Below are 14,650 nucleotides of genomic sequence, written 5' to 3' on the forward strand. Positions count from 1 at the left end.
GGTTTAAAATTCTGTCAAATAATTCAAAAGAATGGAGAGTGAAGACCAAAAAATACACCAATGTAGTCAGTTTAGATATTTATAAACTTCTGGCACACAAGAATATTCACACAGAAATGTTCACAAGTTTTTCCACAGTCAGAAGATCTGAAATGGCATTTTAGAAGAGCCACATGCACAATTTTCAAAATAAAAAGCTTTGAGTACTTATACCACAGAACTAGAACAGGTTACTCATGTTTATAAAAAGTTAAAATGCTGACATGGTCACATGATGTTTACATGCTGTGATAACATTATTACTGATGACTTCTAATGGTATGATAGTGTTCTGATCCTTCAATGCATGGACAGGAGATATGGAGCTGGACATCACACGGCCACGTTTTAAAATATGTGAAACAAACATACATTTTTCTTTGAAACATATCTTTTTTTTCTTCCTCTCCCAAACATACCTGGCAGTCGTTATTTTAAGTACTATACAAATCCAAACACCAAACGGACGCCGAGGAAAGGCGGACAAACAGAGCAGCTGGAAAATAACTCCAATCAGCATTAGAGAGAAGGTTACACAGCAAACGTGCCAAAGCATGCAAATTTAAACACACAAAAAGCAAAAACACGCGTGCTTATAAACAAAAAATCACTCATTAAAAGGAAGATTAAACTTTCTCTGCCTGTTTGCTACCTGCCACCTGTTACCTCAGCGTCTGGACTTGGCGTACACGGAGCTGTACGCGCTGTCCACCTTCGGGCAGAAGCGCTTGGTGTGAGCTCTGGCCCCTGTGGCTCCGCACAGAGGACACACGTACTGTCGCAGATAGGGACACAGAACATCTCCAGCCTGGTTCTTCAGCCAGTGGGATCCGTACACCAGCTCGGACTCCCCGTTGTGCTTGCAGAAACTGCAGAACACGCGCTCAGGTGACGGAGGTACCGCTGATGAATCCAATGCTTTGAACCGAGTGGCCTTCTTGCGCTCTCTCGGCCCCTGAGAACCAGCAGACCTTGCTACCTGCTTCAAATCCGCCGTCTTTTTTGCACCAGCAGGGAAGGAGCCTGAGGGGTGCCATGAAGCATCAGGTGGACGCTGATGAGCAGAAAGGCTTGGCACTGAAGACTCAACTGGCAGGTGTGGCGCACACTCCGCGCCGAGGTCGCCATTGTGGCAACCTGCGTCAATGCGCACAGACACCAGCGCCTCGCACAGGTCATCAGGATCAGAGTGCGGAGCTTTGGGGGCCGGCAGTGGACACTCCTCAGTGGCGGTGCTCCGGCCCAGGATCTCTCTGATTGTGTCCGACAATCCTATGTAGTCTCTCCAGGGCTGGAAACTTTTGCTGTCGGAATCCATGAAATGCGGCAGGTGGTGAAAGAGTCCCCAAACCATGCCGCTCATTCTAGCTCCTTCTCGGCAAAATGTTCTCCCTGTGTGCCCGAGCCCCTGTCAGAGAGATGGTGAAGCTGTTGACTTTGTAGTAACGATACAATCAGCAGAAACACTCCGTCGAGGCCAGAGACAAAGTTTCGATTGATAATTAAAGTGGTGATTAGAGGCGCAGTCTCCTCCAATCACATGAGCTCATGCGTCCCACGTGCTTGTCAGTTGAACTCCTTTCCAATTAGAGTTGAGTGAAGCCATGCACCCTCCTCGTGCACAGCTACATACCCTGCTTGCACGAGATAGAGGCAACTAGTTTCTAATGTTATTGATAATGCTCAAGTCTGTCATAGTTTAGGGACTGTTCCTACTATTAGCTATAGTCCAGGGGATATGAGAAACAATCTTTCACTGTCATAAAAGCATGAAACTTCGTACGACTGTACAGTTTGGGACCCTGAACATTTTCAGATATGGAGCCATTGCAAAAATGTCATGTGGCAGCCATGGCAGCCATTTTACTTTCTGCCATATGTGAATTATGTATTTTGCATCATATTTCCTGAACCAAACATGATAACACAGAGAAGAACAACAGATCCCATATATTACATCATAAATTGCTCTGGTGAAGAGGTAATGGTGAATTCAGTTAAACTGTGAGAAGGAAACTAGAGACCACCTTGCGATGGGAACACACCGGGCACGATGCTCATTAACATGTTGACCCACGAATACTACACTAATCATAGGTCAGACCACACCCATCTTCCAACTCAGCCTTCATTTGATTTCAACTACTCACCTGTAAAGTTTCATGACAGTTGAAAAAAGTACTCAAAACAGCTTCTGTCACTGGTTCCCATCACAATAGGTGTCCAGGACCACATTTTGCCATGATGACACACACGCTCACACACACACACAGTGAAAACATAACCAGCCATGCTGTCATGTAATCACAGTATCTGAGAACCTTGGGCAGACTTTCTAATAATATGTTAATAATATATGTTGTGTAGACCTTTTTGTGAGTTTACCCTGACAATACAGTGACTATACATTTAATATTTAATATGAACTTGGCAACTTAGCGGAAAGCAACTACAAACAACTTTAATTTTCTGTTGATTCTGGCCTCTGTGGAATGTTTGAAAACCCCCTCCTCATGTCATTAAGATCATGATCTTGCTAGAACCTGTTAATATTGTTGGTACTGTTTTTAGTTTTTAAACACAGCTGTTTGCAGAATGCAACATCAAAAGCACAATGACCTTTTGTTTGAAGTCGAGCGCACCCGATGTAAGACCTAAGTGACTTAATGATGATATAAAGGAGAGAGCAGCTCAGAAATAAATGCAGGTGGACTAATTGAAGACGGTCCAGGGACGACTTGCCGAGGCTACCACTATAAGAGAACTTGTTTTATTGACCAGGCGGGATTAAAAAAGCTAAAATCAATTTTCATTGTTTTCAAACAGCACTATGTTCAAATGGAAACATAACAGTCATGTAAAAATATATTCAGTCTTTATTGATCATCTTAAAAAAGTGGAAATAAGGTACAATACATTTTTCATCACCACCTATCATCAAAATTGTAGTCCAAGTGTTGAGTCCTCGGCGAGTGCACCATCCCATCTGCTAGGCTGTCCCATGTTCCTGACAGATGATCAACCTCACTGACTCTGAAGGAAACAAGAGCAATGAGAGATGGCAAAGAATAGCTGTGGTAATGGGAAGAATAGAAAATCCAAATAAGCTTCAAACAGAAAATATTGCTGAAGTGCAACTGGAGCTTTTTATACATGTAACCAGACTTAAACGCACTGTGTGAAACTCCCATGCTCAGTGCTGCAGACATTTTACAGTATCATTTAGGCCAAACTATGTATAAATGCTGTAATACATGATGTATTTTGTTTATTCTACACCACACAAAACCAGATTTTACTCATCCAAGGCACTGCAATGCTTAGGAGTAATTTATGAACACAGGTAAAGCTTTAGTTTCATTGTTTCTTTCTCTATATGTTGCTATGACAGCAGGACCTGACTAACCTGCAGTTGTATGACAGATTGAGGGCAGAGTAGAGCTCTGGAGTGCTGGGGGTTTGAACTCTTCTCTGATGTAATGCAGAAACAGCAGCTGCCCCCGAGTGGGTGGAGGATGGAGTAATGGGAAGACAGCCTGAAATGCTCGTGGGGCCCAAACCTGAGAAATCTGGAGCCACGCACATATAAAAGTATTTCACCACATTAAAACCGTCAGTTTTCCATCGCTGCACCATTTTAAGTTAACTGCATACTCACTGAGAGCAGAGCTCTCTCTCTTGTTGTTTCTCTGTGCTCCTTTACTACACAGAGGTGAGTCACACAGGTACTGCTGCTTCAGCAGGGAGGCCTTCTGATGCTCAAAATCACGGCGCTGTACACACAAAAGGAATATATTACAAGTTACAAGCAGCTTAAGCCAGCATGCAAAGCTCTTTTTGGATGAGGAAACTACTGTAAATGCATCTTTGGACAAGATGCTCTCTGACAGTCAATACAATTTTCCCCTCACAACCAGCTTTACGTTATTCTTTTTTAAACAGTAGGGACCAGCAGCCTAGCACAAAACGATCCAAGCAGTGATCACATCCCCTGAAAACAACCGTCTAACTTATTCACTTCCCACCTCATGACTTAGTCGGATGGCAGCGTCAGTGAAGCACTGCCTCTCCCTTTCAAAAGTCCGCCTCTGATGATCCAACTCTGCCCAGCGCACCTGAAGACGTTCCCACTCTTCCAAAAAGTAAGAATCAGCCAGTTCAGAGGGGACAGGTGAAGCGACGCTGTCCTGTACACAAGGAGAGTATTTTGAAGTCCAACATTAGAAAAAAAGTTGTGAAAGTGTGCATGTGTATGTGTGATAGTTCATAGGTCATACCTGCAGCAGCTGCTGTTGTACCCTGACAAGCTGCTGACTCTCCTTCAGGTCAGTTTCTAGTCGAGCCAGGAGCTTGTCATGGTCGGTACCAACACCAGTGTGGCCTGTAAAGTCAAGAAAGACCATGTTGTAGTCTTGAGGACAGCATTTCTCAATCATAATATAAAGACAGCTAAAGGGATACATCTGGAAAGAGTCCTTCTTGTGTAAACACATCAAGGCATCAGTTTAAAGATTTGCTGATCTCAGGTCTTTACCTTTAGACAAGAAGTCATCCAATCTCCTCTGCACCTGCCTCCAACTCTGAACCACACCTCCTGTTACATGGTCACCGAGCACCACCTCAGCTTGATCTAGCCTTTTGTCTCCAGTTTGGACCTCATCCTGAACATCAACCACATCCGACAGGGTCTTTAAAAAAAAGATTACACTAATTTTGTTATCTTGGATTAAACATTATAACTTCTAGATTCAGAGTTTTCTTTCTTGAATTTGGAAACAGCACTTGAGAAAAACAATGTCAACACAAGGTCTTTTTAGAAGCTGTTCTGGAGCTTTTGATAGCTTTACACGATCTTCCTCAGCAGGTGGAAGGTTTCCCAGTTCCCAGCTTTCAAGCTCTTGAACTGCTCCTAAATGGACCTTGTTTTGGACAAACTCTGCTTTAAATGCACCATATGTAATTTCTGCCGCAATGGATCTCTCAATCAAAACAAAAGATGTAACTGGCATTTGATCATGGGAGGATTTTTATTCACGTTACATTTAGTCACGTTCGCAAACTTCCTTCCTCACCCTCTGACTTTCTCCCGGAAGCTTTAGCAACAGGCAACCAGTAAGTTCATTTCCTGTTTGATGAATGACTCTTGGGCCCAATGACCAATGCTAGTTACTGACCTGCAGCAGCCTTAAATTAAACAGCTTTTTTGTTTAACTCACATGCTCCATGTCGACTCTGAGTGCATGAAGCAGTGTGGTGAGGCTGTGGCGCAGCTTCATTGCCTCTCTGAGCTCTGCTTCTCTGCGCTCCAGCATCAGACGTAGCGTTGCCTCCTCTCGTCTACAAGTGAAGAGTGAACAGGGATTAGAAAAGAGAACACCCAGAAAGCGTTTAAAATAGCAACCAACGTACTTTGCAGCAGGCCTGAATGATTTGATCGGCTGTTCTCTTCTGCCACGACCTCCTTGCGGAAAGTTCAACACCTCTATGGCTGGATAGAAAAATGCAAGATGGTAAAAGAAGAGTGATTTCAGTTTCACATCTGTTATATATGCATGCAAATTGCTGTGTGTGAAATATTCTGTGTATTTCATCTTTGACACCACAGAGTGAGTCTCACAGGGTCCTTTCTCTCTGTGTCTGTCAACCAGTTGTGACAGTCGCTCCTTCAGTCTGTTGCTGTGCTGCTCTCGACGCTTCAGCTCTGCCTCCTGCTGGTTACCACGCAGCTGCAGATGAGTGCACTGGCGAGAGGGAACAGATGACTGAAGAGGGGGAATAAAGGTAAAAAAGGTATTCAGACAGTTAAATCCTCTTACAGTAACTTACTTTGACCCGTTCACATCTCAGCATGTCCTGCAGCCTGGCCACATGCTCATCCATCTCTTTCAGCTGCTCCTACAAGATAGAGCTTTAGTTTTACAAGCACTCATCTATATCATTCACTTGATTTTCACCCACCCTCAGTGGGTCTCTTGGCTCTCTGTGCTCCTCCCTGTCAGCCCACCAGGAGGTGCTGTGAGAGAGCTCATCCAGAGGGCTGGGATCCCTCAGCAGAAGGGAGTCTGAAATTGGCATGAGGAGCAGGGAGAAAGGGGGTGAATGAAAGACAGAAACCTGGTGGTAAGTGCTCTCAAGTTTTATAGCTCCTGTATCTATATTTAAGATGACAGGTGACAGCGTTACCTGAGCTCTCAAGGCATCTTCCAAGTTTCCTCTGACCAAGCCTGGAAGCCATCTTGGTGCCATATTCACACCATAGCAACAAGGGGACATTTTACACACATGCAACAAGAAGATAGAGACAATATTTACAGACTTTTCTTGGACAATGTGTCCTTTGAGTATTTTTAATGACAAACATCACCGTAGTACCAAAGGATCAGTTCACATCTCCAGTACCTTACCTGAGCAGTAATACTTCCTCAAACACGTGCTGCCTCTTTTATTTCCAGGTGATGGCACTTCTGCTAATTAACACTGACAATGGGCTGGAGGATGAAAGCTTCTGTATTTAAAAGATCCAGCAAACCTGATTCTTCCAAACTTTTGCACAGGTTTGGTGGTTTTAACTTGTTTTTATGCAAGGTGTTTTATGTAGGTGTTTCCCAAATTCAAAGGAATACCCATGATGGGTGGAGCAAGATTGATAGTCCCTGAGACACCCAGACGAACTTGCTCAGCCAGTTTAGCTTCAGCTCAGCATTGTTGATGCCCAAACTTTACATCTGCATGTGGTATGATATTTTGCTAACATTTGTAGTTTTTTTTCCCTTACAAATATATTATGAATATCAATAAATCAGTCTTTGAGATCTTCCCAGACTGTCTGTACATAAAAAAACAACATCCCTGAAGCTGCTACACTGTGATTCATGTGAATTTGCAATGAGTTTACAGTGCTGCCTGTCTGGTATTATCCTGTGCATTTATGACAGTGTGGCCAGATGTCCACCATAATCATTGTTTGATCAAGTACATTTAGTCCAGCAGCCGCTCACTGGCAAACAAAACAACAACCGTGTTCACTTTATCCGGCTCACTATATACAAACAATACTCTTGGAGATGTTGGTATTTGCGCATCCTTCTGTCTGCTTTCACTCTGACGCTGGAAAGCCTTACACTGACATCAAAGAGGCTGCGACCTCTCTTTAATATCTTTTCTGATCTGTTCATGTCTTGATAGGAACAATAAATTGCAGGCTTATAAGTCAGGAAATCTCCAAAACAAAAAGATACAGAAATTCATGAGATTCAAAAATCACACACAGCAGTTCGTCGGTGTCCGAAAAAGTAATTTAATTTCTAAAAGGTTGCCCACAGTGGCAGAGTTAAGAAAGATACAGGCCAACAGTAGTAAAAGTTTTGGTTGATTGGAATATGATTCCAGTGTGGAAAACAATTAATGCAGTAAGTCACCGCAGCATGATTCATTACATACATACAACATTTGGAAGTTTTGAACAGATAAATGAACAATTGCTGTTTGGCAATTTGTATATATTTTTTTTTCAAAGTGAGGCATATTTGCCACCAGGTTGCACAACCCAAATAGTGTAAGGCTTGATGTGTTGTTTTTTAAATTAAAGACAGGAACGTATACGCTGATAAAAGCAACCTCAACAGGCTGTTAAATATATACAGAAAAAAGACAGGATGAAAGGTTAATAGAAAATCACATGCCCTGCACTGATAGGGTTAAATTCTGTACCATGTTGTACCTCAGATTAGTAGTAACACCTTTACCATTGCCACTAATACATGTTTAAGACACATCAGTTTAGCTCAGTAACAGTATGTCTGTTGGCCACAATATGAAATACAGTGTATATAACACAATTCTTGAACAGCACCTGTTTTAAATTAATGTTTGATTGTTTCACACAAAACACAAGAGGAAGTTGCACTTTCAGTAGCCAATCACATGGGCTGAAGTTCACTGACTGGAGACGGACACCATTAGGTCAGTAAATTTAGACCGGGCATGTTAAAGTACAGGGTAAACCAACAATGGCTTAATTATTAGTCAAGTTAGTGTCAAAAACAACTTTTTTACCATGTTCTGTAGAGTTTGGCCCTGCTTTAATGTAACAAATGGGAGTTATGATACCATTAGTTTTGGCAAACAAGTGGGAAAGTTCCCTCCCCGAACTCATCAGTCCCATGTTGCATCATCCCATGAGGAGCTGCTGGCTCGGTTCACGACGACATCAAGAAGTGAAGATAGACTTTGACGGATAAATTCAGAAATCCCCAACCTGCCTTTCTGCTGCAGACAGAAAAACACAAAACTGTTTAACACTTACATGGATAACATATTAAAAATAACTGCTATAGGCATTCTCCAAAGCTGACATTTTAATATGTCACAGTAAGAAAATGACAGGTGTAAATAATTTTTAAAAATTAACATTGGCTGAATTCCATTTAGCTACTTCAGTTTCAGGGTCCTGATACGGTTCATACTGACAACAGAGACATCGTTAATGTTATTAGTAACTCCAGTGAATTTCTATTGGTGACTTCAAATAAAAGGTAAATAAAACATTCACTTCCAGTGGTAAAGCAAATTTGCATCTTTACTTCATGTAGAGTTCATCTTTGGTGAGCTTTCCCAGCAAAGTTGCAGCCACAACCAATAGCATGGAAATCCATGCTATTGGTTGTGGCCTCTCAAACAGACTTCAAACCAGCCAACTGATTTCCATGTGCATCACATCCTGCACTGCTACCTTCAACCCCAGCAGGTGATGGCCCAAGAGCTCCAAGCACCTTTAACCTCAAGTGTACGGTCACATGTGCACGAAATTAGAGAAGCCATGTGTGCAAATTTGCTTCTTCGCTTTGTGTGGAGTTAAACTTTGGTGAACTTTGATACAAATTTTGCCTCGGCTGGTGATGTTATTTTTCCCCTGGATACGCAAATGTGTGTTTTCAGCGCTTCTCTAATTTCACGCATGTGTGACCATACCCCAGCAGAGGTCTAATCAGCCAGAGTAGCTGAAAGCACCTAAGTGAATGTGTAACACCTTTACTGGCCTTACAACAGGTTTACTTCCACAAAGTACTCTACAAGTAATGCATGGTCTAAACAAAGTATTCAAGAAAAACACTGCTTAGTCCTTTATATTTCACCAAAGGACGACGATCAATTACATACGCTGGCTTGCCTGGTATGGTATTCATGTTACTGGGAACTAAACTTTGAAAGATTTCCAGCAACTTAGTTTCAAGAAATATCTGTAATATATCTTGGTAGTAAAACAGCAAATTTACTTTGAGCCGACAAACTTTTAAACAACTTTTAAACTGCTCTCCATAAGGTCTGTGGAATATCCTGAGTAACCGGGTCATGATTGCTGGAAAGAGACGTTGTTGGGGAGTTTTTTAAATGTATTTTTTTCGGTGCTTTGAGCACCACAAGCTGAGTGCCATCTGGTCTATTATATTGGAGAAATGTCAAACATCTCTATAGTTGATATCTCCAAAACTCTGCAACTCACACCAAAACAATGTAGGTGGATAAATAGGAGAAAAATATGTTTGTTTTTGGGGTGAACTTTCCCTTTAAATGATTATTCAAGCATCAAAAAATAGTTGCCATTGAATTCCTGTTGATCGACTATAAGTACAAAGCACAGTAGAGCACAGAAAAACAAAATAACCAGCAGCTTTAACTAGCGACAGAAATGGAGCTGAACGAATAATTTAATCAATCGTTTCATTGTGAGAAAAACGAACTGCAATCATTTTGATAATTTAAGGTTTACATAATTTTTCAAGAAAAAAATGCCAAACTTTTGCTTGTTCCAGGTTCTTTAATGTCAAGATTTTGCATTTTTACAATAATTAAAATTTTAATTTGCCAAGTTGGATGTAACAAGCAATCTCAAGATGTCAGCATAGTAAACTGTGATGGCCATTTTCTGTCTTTTCTGTCATTTTAAAGAGAAAACAATCGTTTAATCGAGAAAATAATTTGCAGAATAATCCATGATGAAAATAATCATTAGTTGCAGTTGAAACCTGTATGTAGGTGACTTCAAAACCAATCTTGAGTTCAATAAAGTCATGTCATGTGAAGTATTAGACATCTTAACCAACTAACCTATGGCTCCTCTGTAGCATTGAATGTGAAGGTGTAATTAATTTATTCCCTAGAGTAATTACTGTCTCAGCTTAACTCCCCTGCTGAAGCCTCAATGAAGGGAAAGAGAAGGCCTACCTCAGAACAGGGAGCAGGATTTGGGGGGTCTGAAGGGATTATCGCTGGAGGGGACGCCGACCAGGAGGGGGTCCTTGGAGGCATTTTGCAGACAGAAGTTTCTCAGCTCAGCAGCAGCCTGGGACACCTGCAGAGCCAGACATATGACGGTGGCGTGTGTGGAGAGGAGAAACATAAACAGCCCATCACATGTAGCCTCAGCATTTGTAATGCTCCAGCTGGCCTGCTGTCAAACTCTTACTCTACCCATTCTCTCACTGACGTACACTGTCGAAACCGCCACGAGTTTGCATAACATTTGCAAGCAACGGTGCAATACACGACGGGTGTGTCTACTATGTGACTGTACGACAGACACTCCTCAGCTGTTTCCTCTCGATAAACTTTAACAAACGTGTCACTTCTTTCGACACTTCGAGGTGGTTGCGCTTTTCCTAAACACAGCTCCGTCTGACAGCTGTTAAAACACGGAAGAGGCTTGTTGACTTGTAGCTGAGGTTTAGTCAGCCACAAACCAGTTTATGTGTGACTTCTGGAGGCCACTTTGTTGAGCCTCTGATGTAAGAGTCCAGTATGTGTCATTTCTGCAACAGTTTGTCTCCGCCATTCAACAGCAGGTCGGCTCAGTCTTCCGTGTTTGTGTGTCAGTGTTGAGGGGTTCGTACCTTGATCCTCCGGATACTGGCCTCTAACCGGAGCTGCTTGACGGTCCTCTGGGCGATTATCAAGTTGTTGCTGGCATTGTTGTTGGACATGACGACGTCTTTCGGCGGAGAAAAGTTGAGAGCTACTTAATATAAGCGGCCACGACTTGGCGGAAATTAACCCCAACTGCTCTAAACCCTGAACCCGACTGGGAAACATTGGCCACTCTTCGCCCCTCCCCCTCTGCGCCAGCAAGCCATTCTATTGGGTTGTAGGCCTGTCAATCAAAAAGTGGAGCGAATCCCACGCCCCCTGCAAACACTGGCCATTATTATGAGTTTCCTCGAGAGCAGAGCAGGAGGGTGTACTATGACCTTCAGGTGGAGGGTGGACAGCTACAACACAGTGGTTAATCACCACTTGGTTGAACTTACATCAGTTTGTTACTATTTTAAATGAAACATGCTTATACGTGAGGGCCAGGGGGTGTCATTGCACCAAAATGCAATGTAGTGTTGGCAGTACGAGTGCAGTTACACCACTGAAATATTACTTAATTACAAGTAACACTGCTGGTATTAAAATAATACTTATCGTGCATAAAGTGCACAAGTTTAGATTATTACTTAATAATACAAAGTAGTCCTCTCAAATGCTACTCAGAGAATTAGTGGCTTTTTAACAGTTGATGTTGCATTGCAATGCATTGTCAATATCAGCCATTCAATCAAAGGGGTTTCTGTTTCTCCAAATCTTCAGTCTAAATTACTCCCGATGCCTGCTCTGTTCTGATCGGTTGTCACCTCTCCAAACCTGGACCTGCGGCGCAGTTTCATTTTTATTGTCTGTATGTATACGTGTATGTGTGTTTTCAGTCATTTGTGATCAGATAGCCTAATTGGCTACAAAAATGCAGATGAAAGGTTTAGATATTAATTCAAATTGTGCTGAGTACTCCATTTTGATTTTAAAAGTAACTAAGTAGATTATAGAGCGCAATGAACTAGTAAAATTACAGCCTGGAAAAAGGTACAAGCACCCAAAAACATGACTTTATTACAGTAATTTGAGTGGCTATAATTTGTTTCTTCCACCCCTGAGTGTTGGAGGTAGTCGTACCCATCAGACCAGCAAGCAAGTGAAACCAAGGGTGGACAGTAGGCTACCACACAATCTGGTTTGAATCTGATACCAGGGCCAGGAGTAGCAACATCAATAACAACACTGACACTTTGTACTACTTATAAAGGTTTTGTACTATGATGGTTATAGCTGCTCAAATGCACACAACAGCAGCAGGGGGGCAGCTAGTGCAGGTTACATGACAAGCACTAAGAGTGTACGTGTGCACAAAAACATGATCGTGGATCCAGTTTTTCAAAATTTTGTTTTTGAATATTTTGACAGTCTTTACCCAATAAAAAGAAAAAGAGGGACATGGAGGCCACATTTCAGGTTTCAAGTAATTAAAAAAACAAAGTAAAGGAAATATAGCCAGAGGAACTATCTTACATTAGGAAGAACCAGAGCCTGACCGATAAATTGTTTTGGTCGATATTGGCCTCTTTCAGGTATATCTGTGAATATGTTGTCAAATATGTGCTTATATGAAAACCTTTATTTATTTATTTATTGAAGAGATTAGAATGCAGATAATTGCTTCAGTGCGCTGATGTCAATTTGGATGAGAACGTTTTATTGTTAAACTGTAAAATATCCTGCCTCCATTACATATCTTTTTCACAAGCGTTTGATTGCCTCATTTGTTGGATCATTGCAACAAAAAGGAAAAGGTTGAAAAAGGGTTTCTTACACAAAAGGACAGGATTAGAAAAAGGATTCTTCTGTGCTTTTTTTGCATAAAAACTGCATCTGACAATTCGTAAGGATAGCGGATTCAGTCCAACATTAATACCCAAGTGTGGGACCTCATGCCAAAGGTATTTGTACATTTTTACATTTCACTCTGAAGCACAAATATCAGCCTCATGGTGGTGCCAGAGGAAAAGTCAGCACCTCACCAAGCAATGAGGACACCATGGATAGCTATGAGAAATATAATTGCAATTAATTGAATAGTAAAATACATTGGAGTCTAGACCAAAGTCATGTTTCATGGTTACTAATCACTGCAGGTTCCACCATCAAGGTCCTTGTTTTTTAGTTTTAGTTTTTTTAAACTGATTTTAAACCACATGCACACACGTCAGTTGCACAGCTTTACTGTGACGTATACAACTATAATGTGGAAAACTGTCATTGGATCAAAAGGATAATCCATTCTGTCATTTAGGAAATTGATTCTTGATGCATTGTAAACAAATGCAAAAAGTCTGTATGTATCACATGTAACATATATACATCATGATTGTGCTAGCAACGTACAATTATAATAGATGGTTGACAGGAATGAAAGTACATAAAGAGGTATTACAGCAATAATAATGAAATGCACATAATGGAAATGTGACTACTAGTAATAACAGTAGTAGTGGTTAACGGTAAGGATAGTATGTAGTAATGCATTACAATAATAGTAGTGAAACGTATGTAACAGAGATGTGACTAATATTAGCAACAGTAGTGGTGGGTGTCAGGCAGGGCCATGGCAGTAGGCGCATCCACGATCAGGCAGGGCCATGGCAGTAGGCGCATCCACGATCCACGACCCGGGTGCGGCCAGGATCCATGAGAGCCTGTAGGACTAGAAAGCACAAGGACTCCGCGGAAGAAGTGAAGTCAGTGACATGCAGAGATGGGGCATGTATACAGGCATAATGTGTACAGATGGAGAGGAGAGGAGGAGAGAGAAGCTCAGTGTATCATTTGTCCCCCGGACTGGGCCTATAGCAGCATAACTAAAAGCTGGTCCAAGACAGGCCTGGGCCAGCCCTAACTATAAGCTCTATCAAAAAGGAAGGTCTTAAGTCTACTCTTAAAGGTAGAGAGGGTGTCCGCCTCCCGGACCAAAACGGGAAGATGGTTCCACAGAAGAGGAGTTTGATAACTGAAGGCTCTGGCTCCCATTCTGCTTTTGGAGACTTTAGGAACTACAAGTAATACTGCGTTCTGGGAGCGTAATGCTCTAGTTGGGTAATAGGGTAGTATGAGCTCCTGGAGATATGATGGTGCCTGACCATTAACAGCTTTGTAAGTGAGGAGAAGGATTTTAAACTCTATTCTTGATTTTACAGGGAGCCAGTGCAGAGAGGCCAATACAGGAGTAATATGATCTCTTTTCTTAGTTCCTGTCAGTACACGTGCTGCAGCATTCTGGACCAGCTGGAGACTCTTTAGAGACTTGTGAGGGCAGCCTGATAATAAAGAATTACAATAGTCCAGCCTGGAAGTAACAAATGCATGGACTAGCTTTTCTGCGTCTTTTTGAGACAGGATGGGCCTGATTTTTGCAATGTTACGTAGATGAAAAAATGCAGACCTTGAAATTTGTTTTATGTGGGAGTTGAAGGACATATCTTGATCAAAGATAACTCCCAGATTCCTGACGGTGGTGCTGGAGGCCAAGTTAATGCCATCCAAACTAGCTATATCATTAGATAATGCATCTCTAAGGTGTTTAGGACCAAGTACTATAACTTCGGTTTTATCTGAATTTAACAGCAGAAAATTGCAGGTCATCCAGGTCTTAATGTCCTTGAGACATGCATGGAGTTTAGTTAGCTGATTAGTTTCATCTGGCTTTATTGATAAGTATAACTGGGTATCATCTGCGTAACAATGA

The 14,650-nt window shown here is 41.8% G+C and overlaps 2 protein-coding genes across 6 annotated transcripts; both read right to left on the reverse strand.

Moving 5' to 3' along the window:
* Positions 1-65: 65 nt before the first annotated feature.
* On the reverse strand, positions 66-1,565 carry nanos3 (nanos homolog 3). Its single transcript, XM_084378822.1, has one exon. The coding sequence runs from the start codon at positions 1,400-1,402 to the stop codon at positions 707-709; it is 696 nt and encodes a 231-aa protein (XP_084234948.1). The 5' UTR covers positions 1,403-1,565; the 3' UTR covers positions 66-706.
* Positions 1,566-2,897: 1,332 nt separating this feature from the next.
* Positions 2,898-6,558, reverse strand: LOC311271908 (afadin- and alpha-actinin-binding protein). Of its 5 annotated transcripts, none has more exons than XM_084377882.1 (13): positions 6,444-6,558; positions 6,223-6,274; positions 5,998-6,101; positions 5,866-5,934; positions 5,657-5,780; positions 5,449-5,527; positions 5,256-5,376; positions 4,574-4,700; positions 4,317-4,420; positions 4,065-4,226; positions 3,698-3,812; positions 3,446-3,608; positions 2,898-3,072 (listed from the first exon to the last, which is right to left on the reverse strand). In XM_084377882.1, exons 2-13 carry the CDS (start codon positions 6,272-6,274, stop codon positions 2,964-2,966), a joined length of 1,329 nt encoding a protein of 442 aa, XP_084234008.1. In that variant the 5' UTR covers positions 6,444-6,558; the 3' UTR covers positions 2,898-2,963. The 5 variants fall into 5 exon arrangements, with proteins under 5 accessions (XP_084234008.1, XP_084234007.1, XP_084234005.1 ...); XM_084377881.1 differs by having other exon boundaries at positions 4,574-4,727; positions 5,866-5,928; positions 6,444-6,553; XM_084377879.1 differs by having other exon boundaries at positions 4,574-4,727; positions 6,444-6,551.
* Between the last annotated feature and the right edge of the window lie 8,092 nt (positions 6,559-14,650).

The sequence above is a fragment of the Pagrus pagrus genome, assembly GCF_965226575.1.
Source record: "Pagrus pagrus genome assembly, chromosome: 2".
Lineage (NCBI taxonomy): Eukaryota > Metazoa > Chordata > Actinopteri > Spariformes > Sparidae > Pagrus > Pagrus pagrus.

Coding starts and splice junctions, on each gene's coding strand:
- nanos3 (XM_084378822.1), bottom strand. CDS start 1,402: ATGAGCGGCATGGTTTGGGGACTCTTTCACCACCTGCCGCATTTCATG.
- LOC311271908 (XM_084377879.1), bottom strand. CDS start 6,274: ATGGCTTCCAGGCTTGGTCAGAGGAAACTTGGAAGATGCCTTGAGAGC. Junction 6,102..6,222: donor AAGATGCCTTGAGAGCTCAG/GTAACGCTGTCA, acceptor TGCCAATTTCAG/ACTCCCTTCTGCTGAGGGAT. Junction 3,609..3,697: donor GAGAGAGAGCTCTGCTCTCA/GTGAGTATGCAG, acceptor GCGTGGCTCCAG/ATTTCTCAGGTTTGGGCCCC.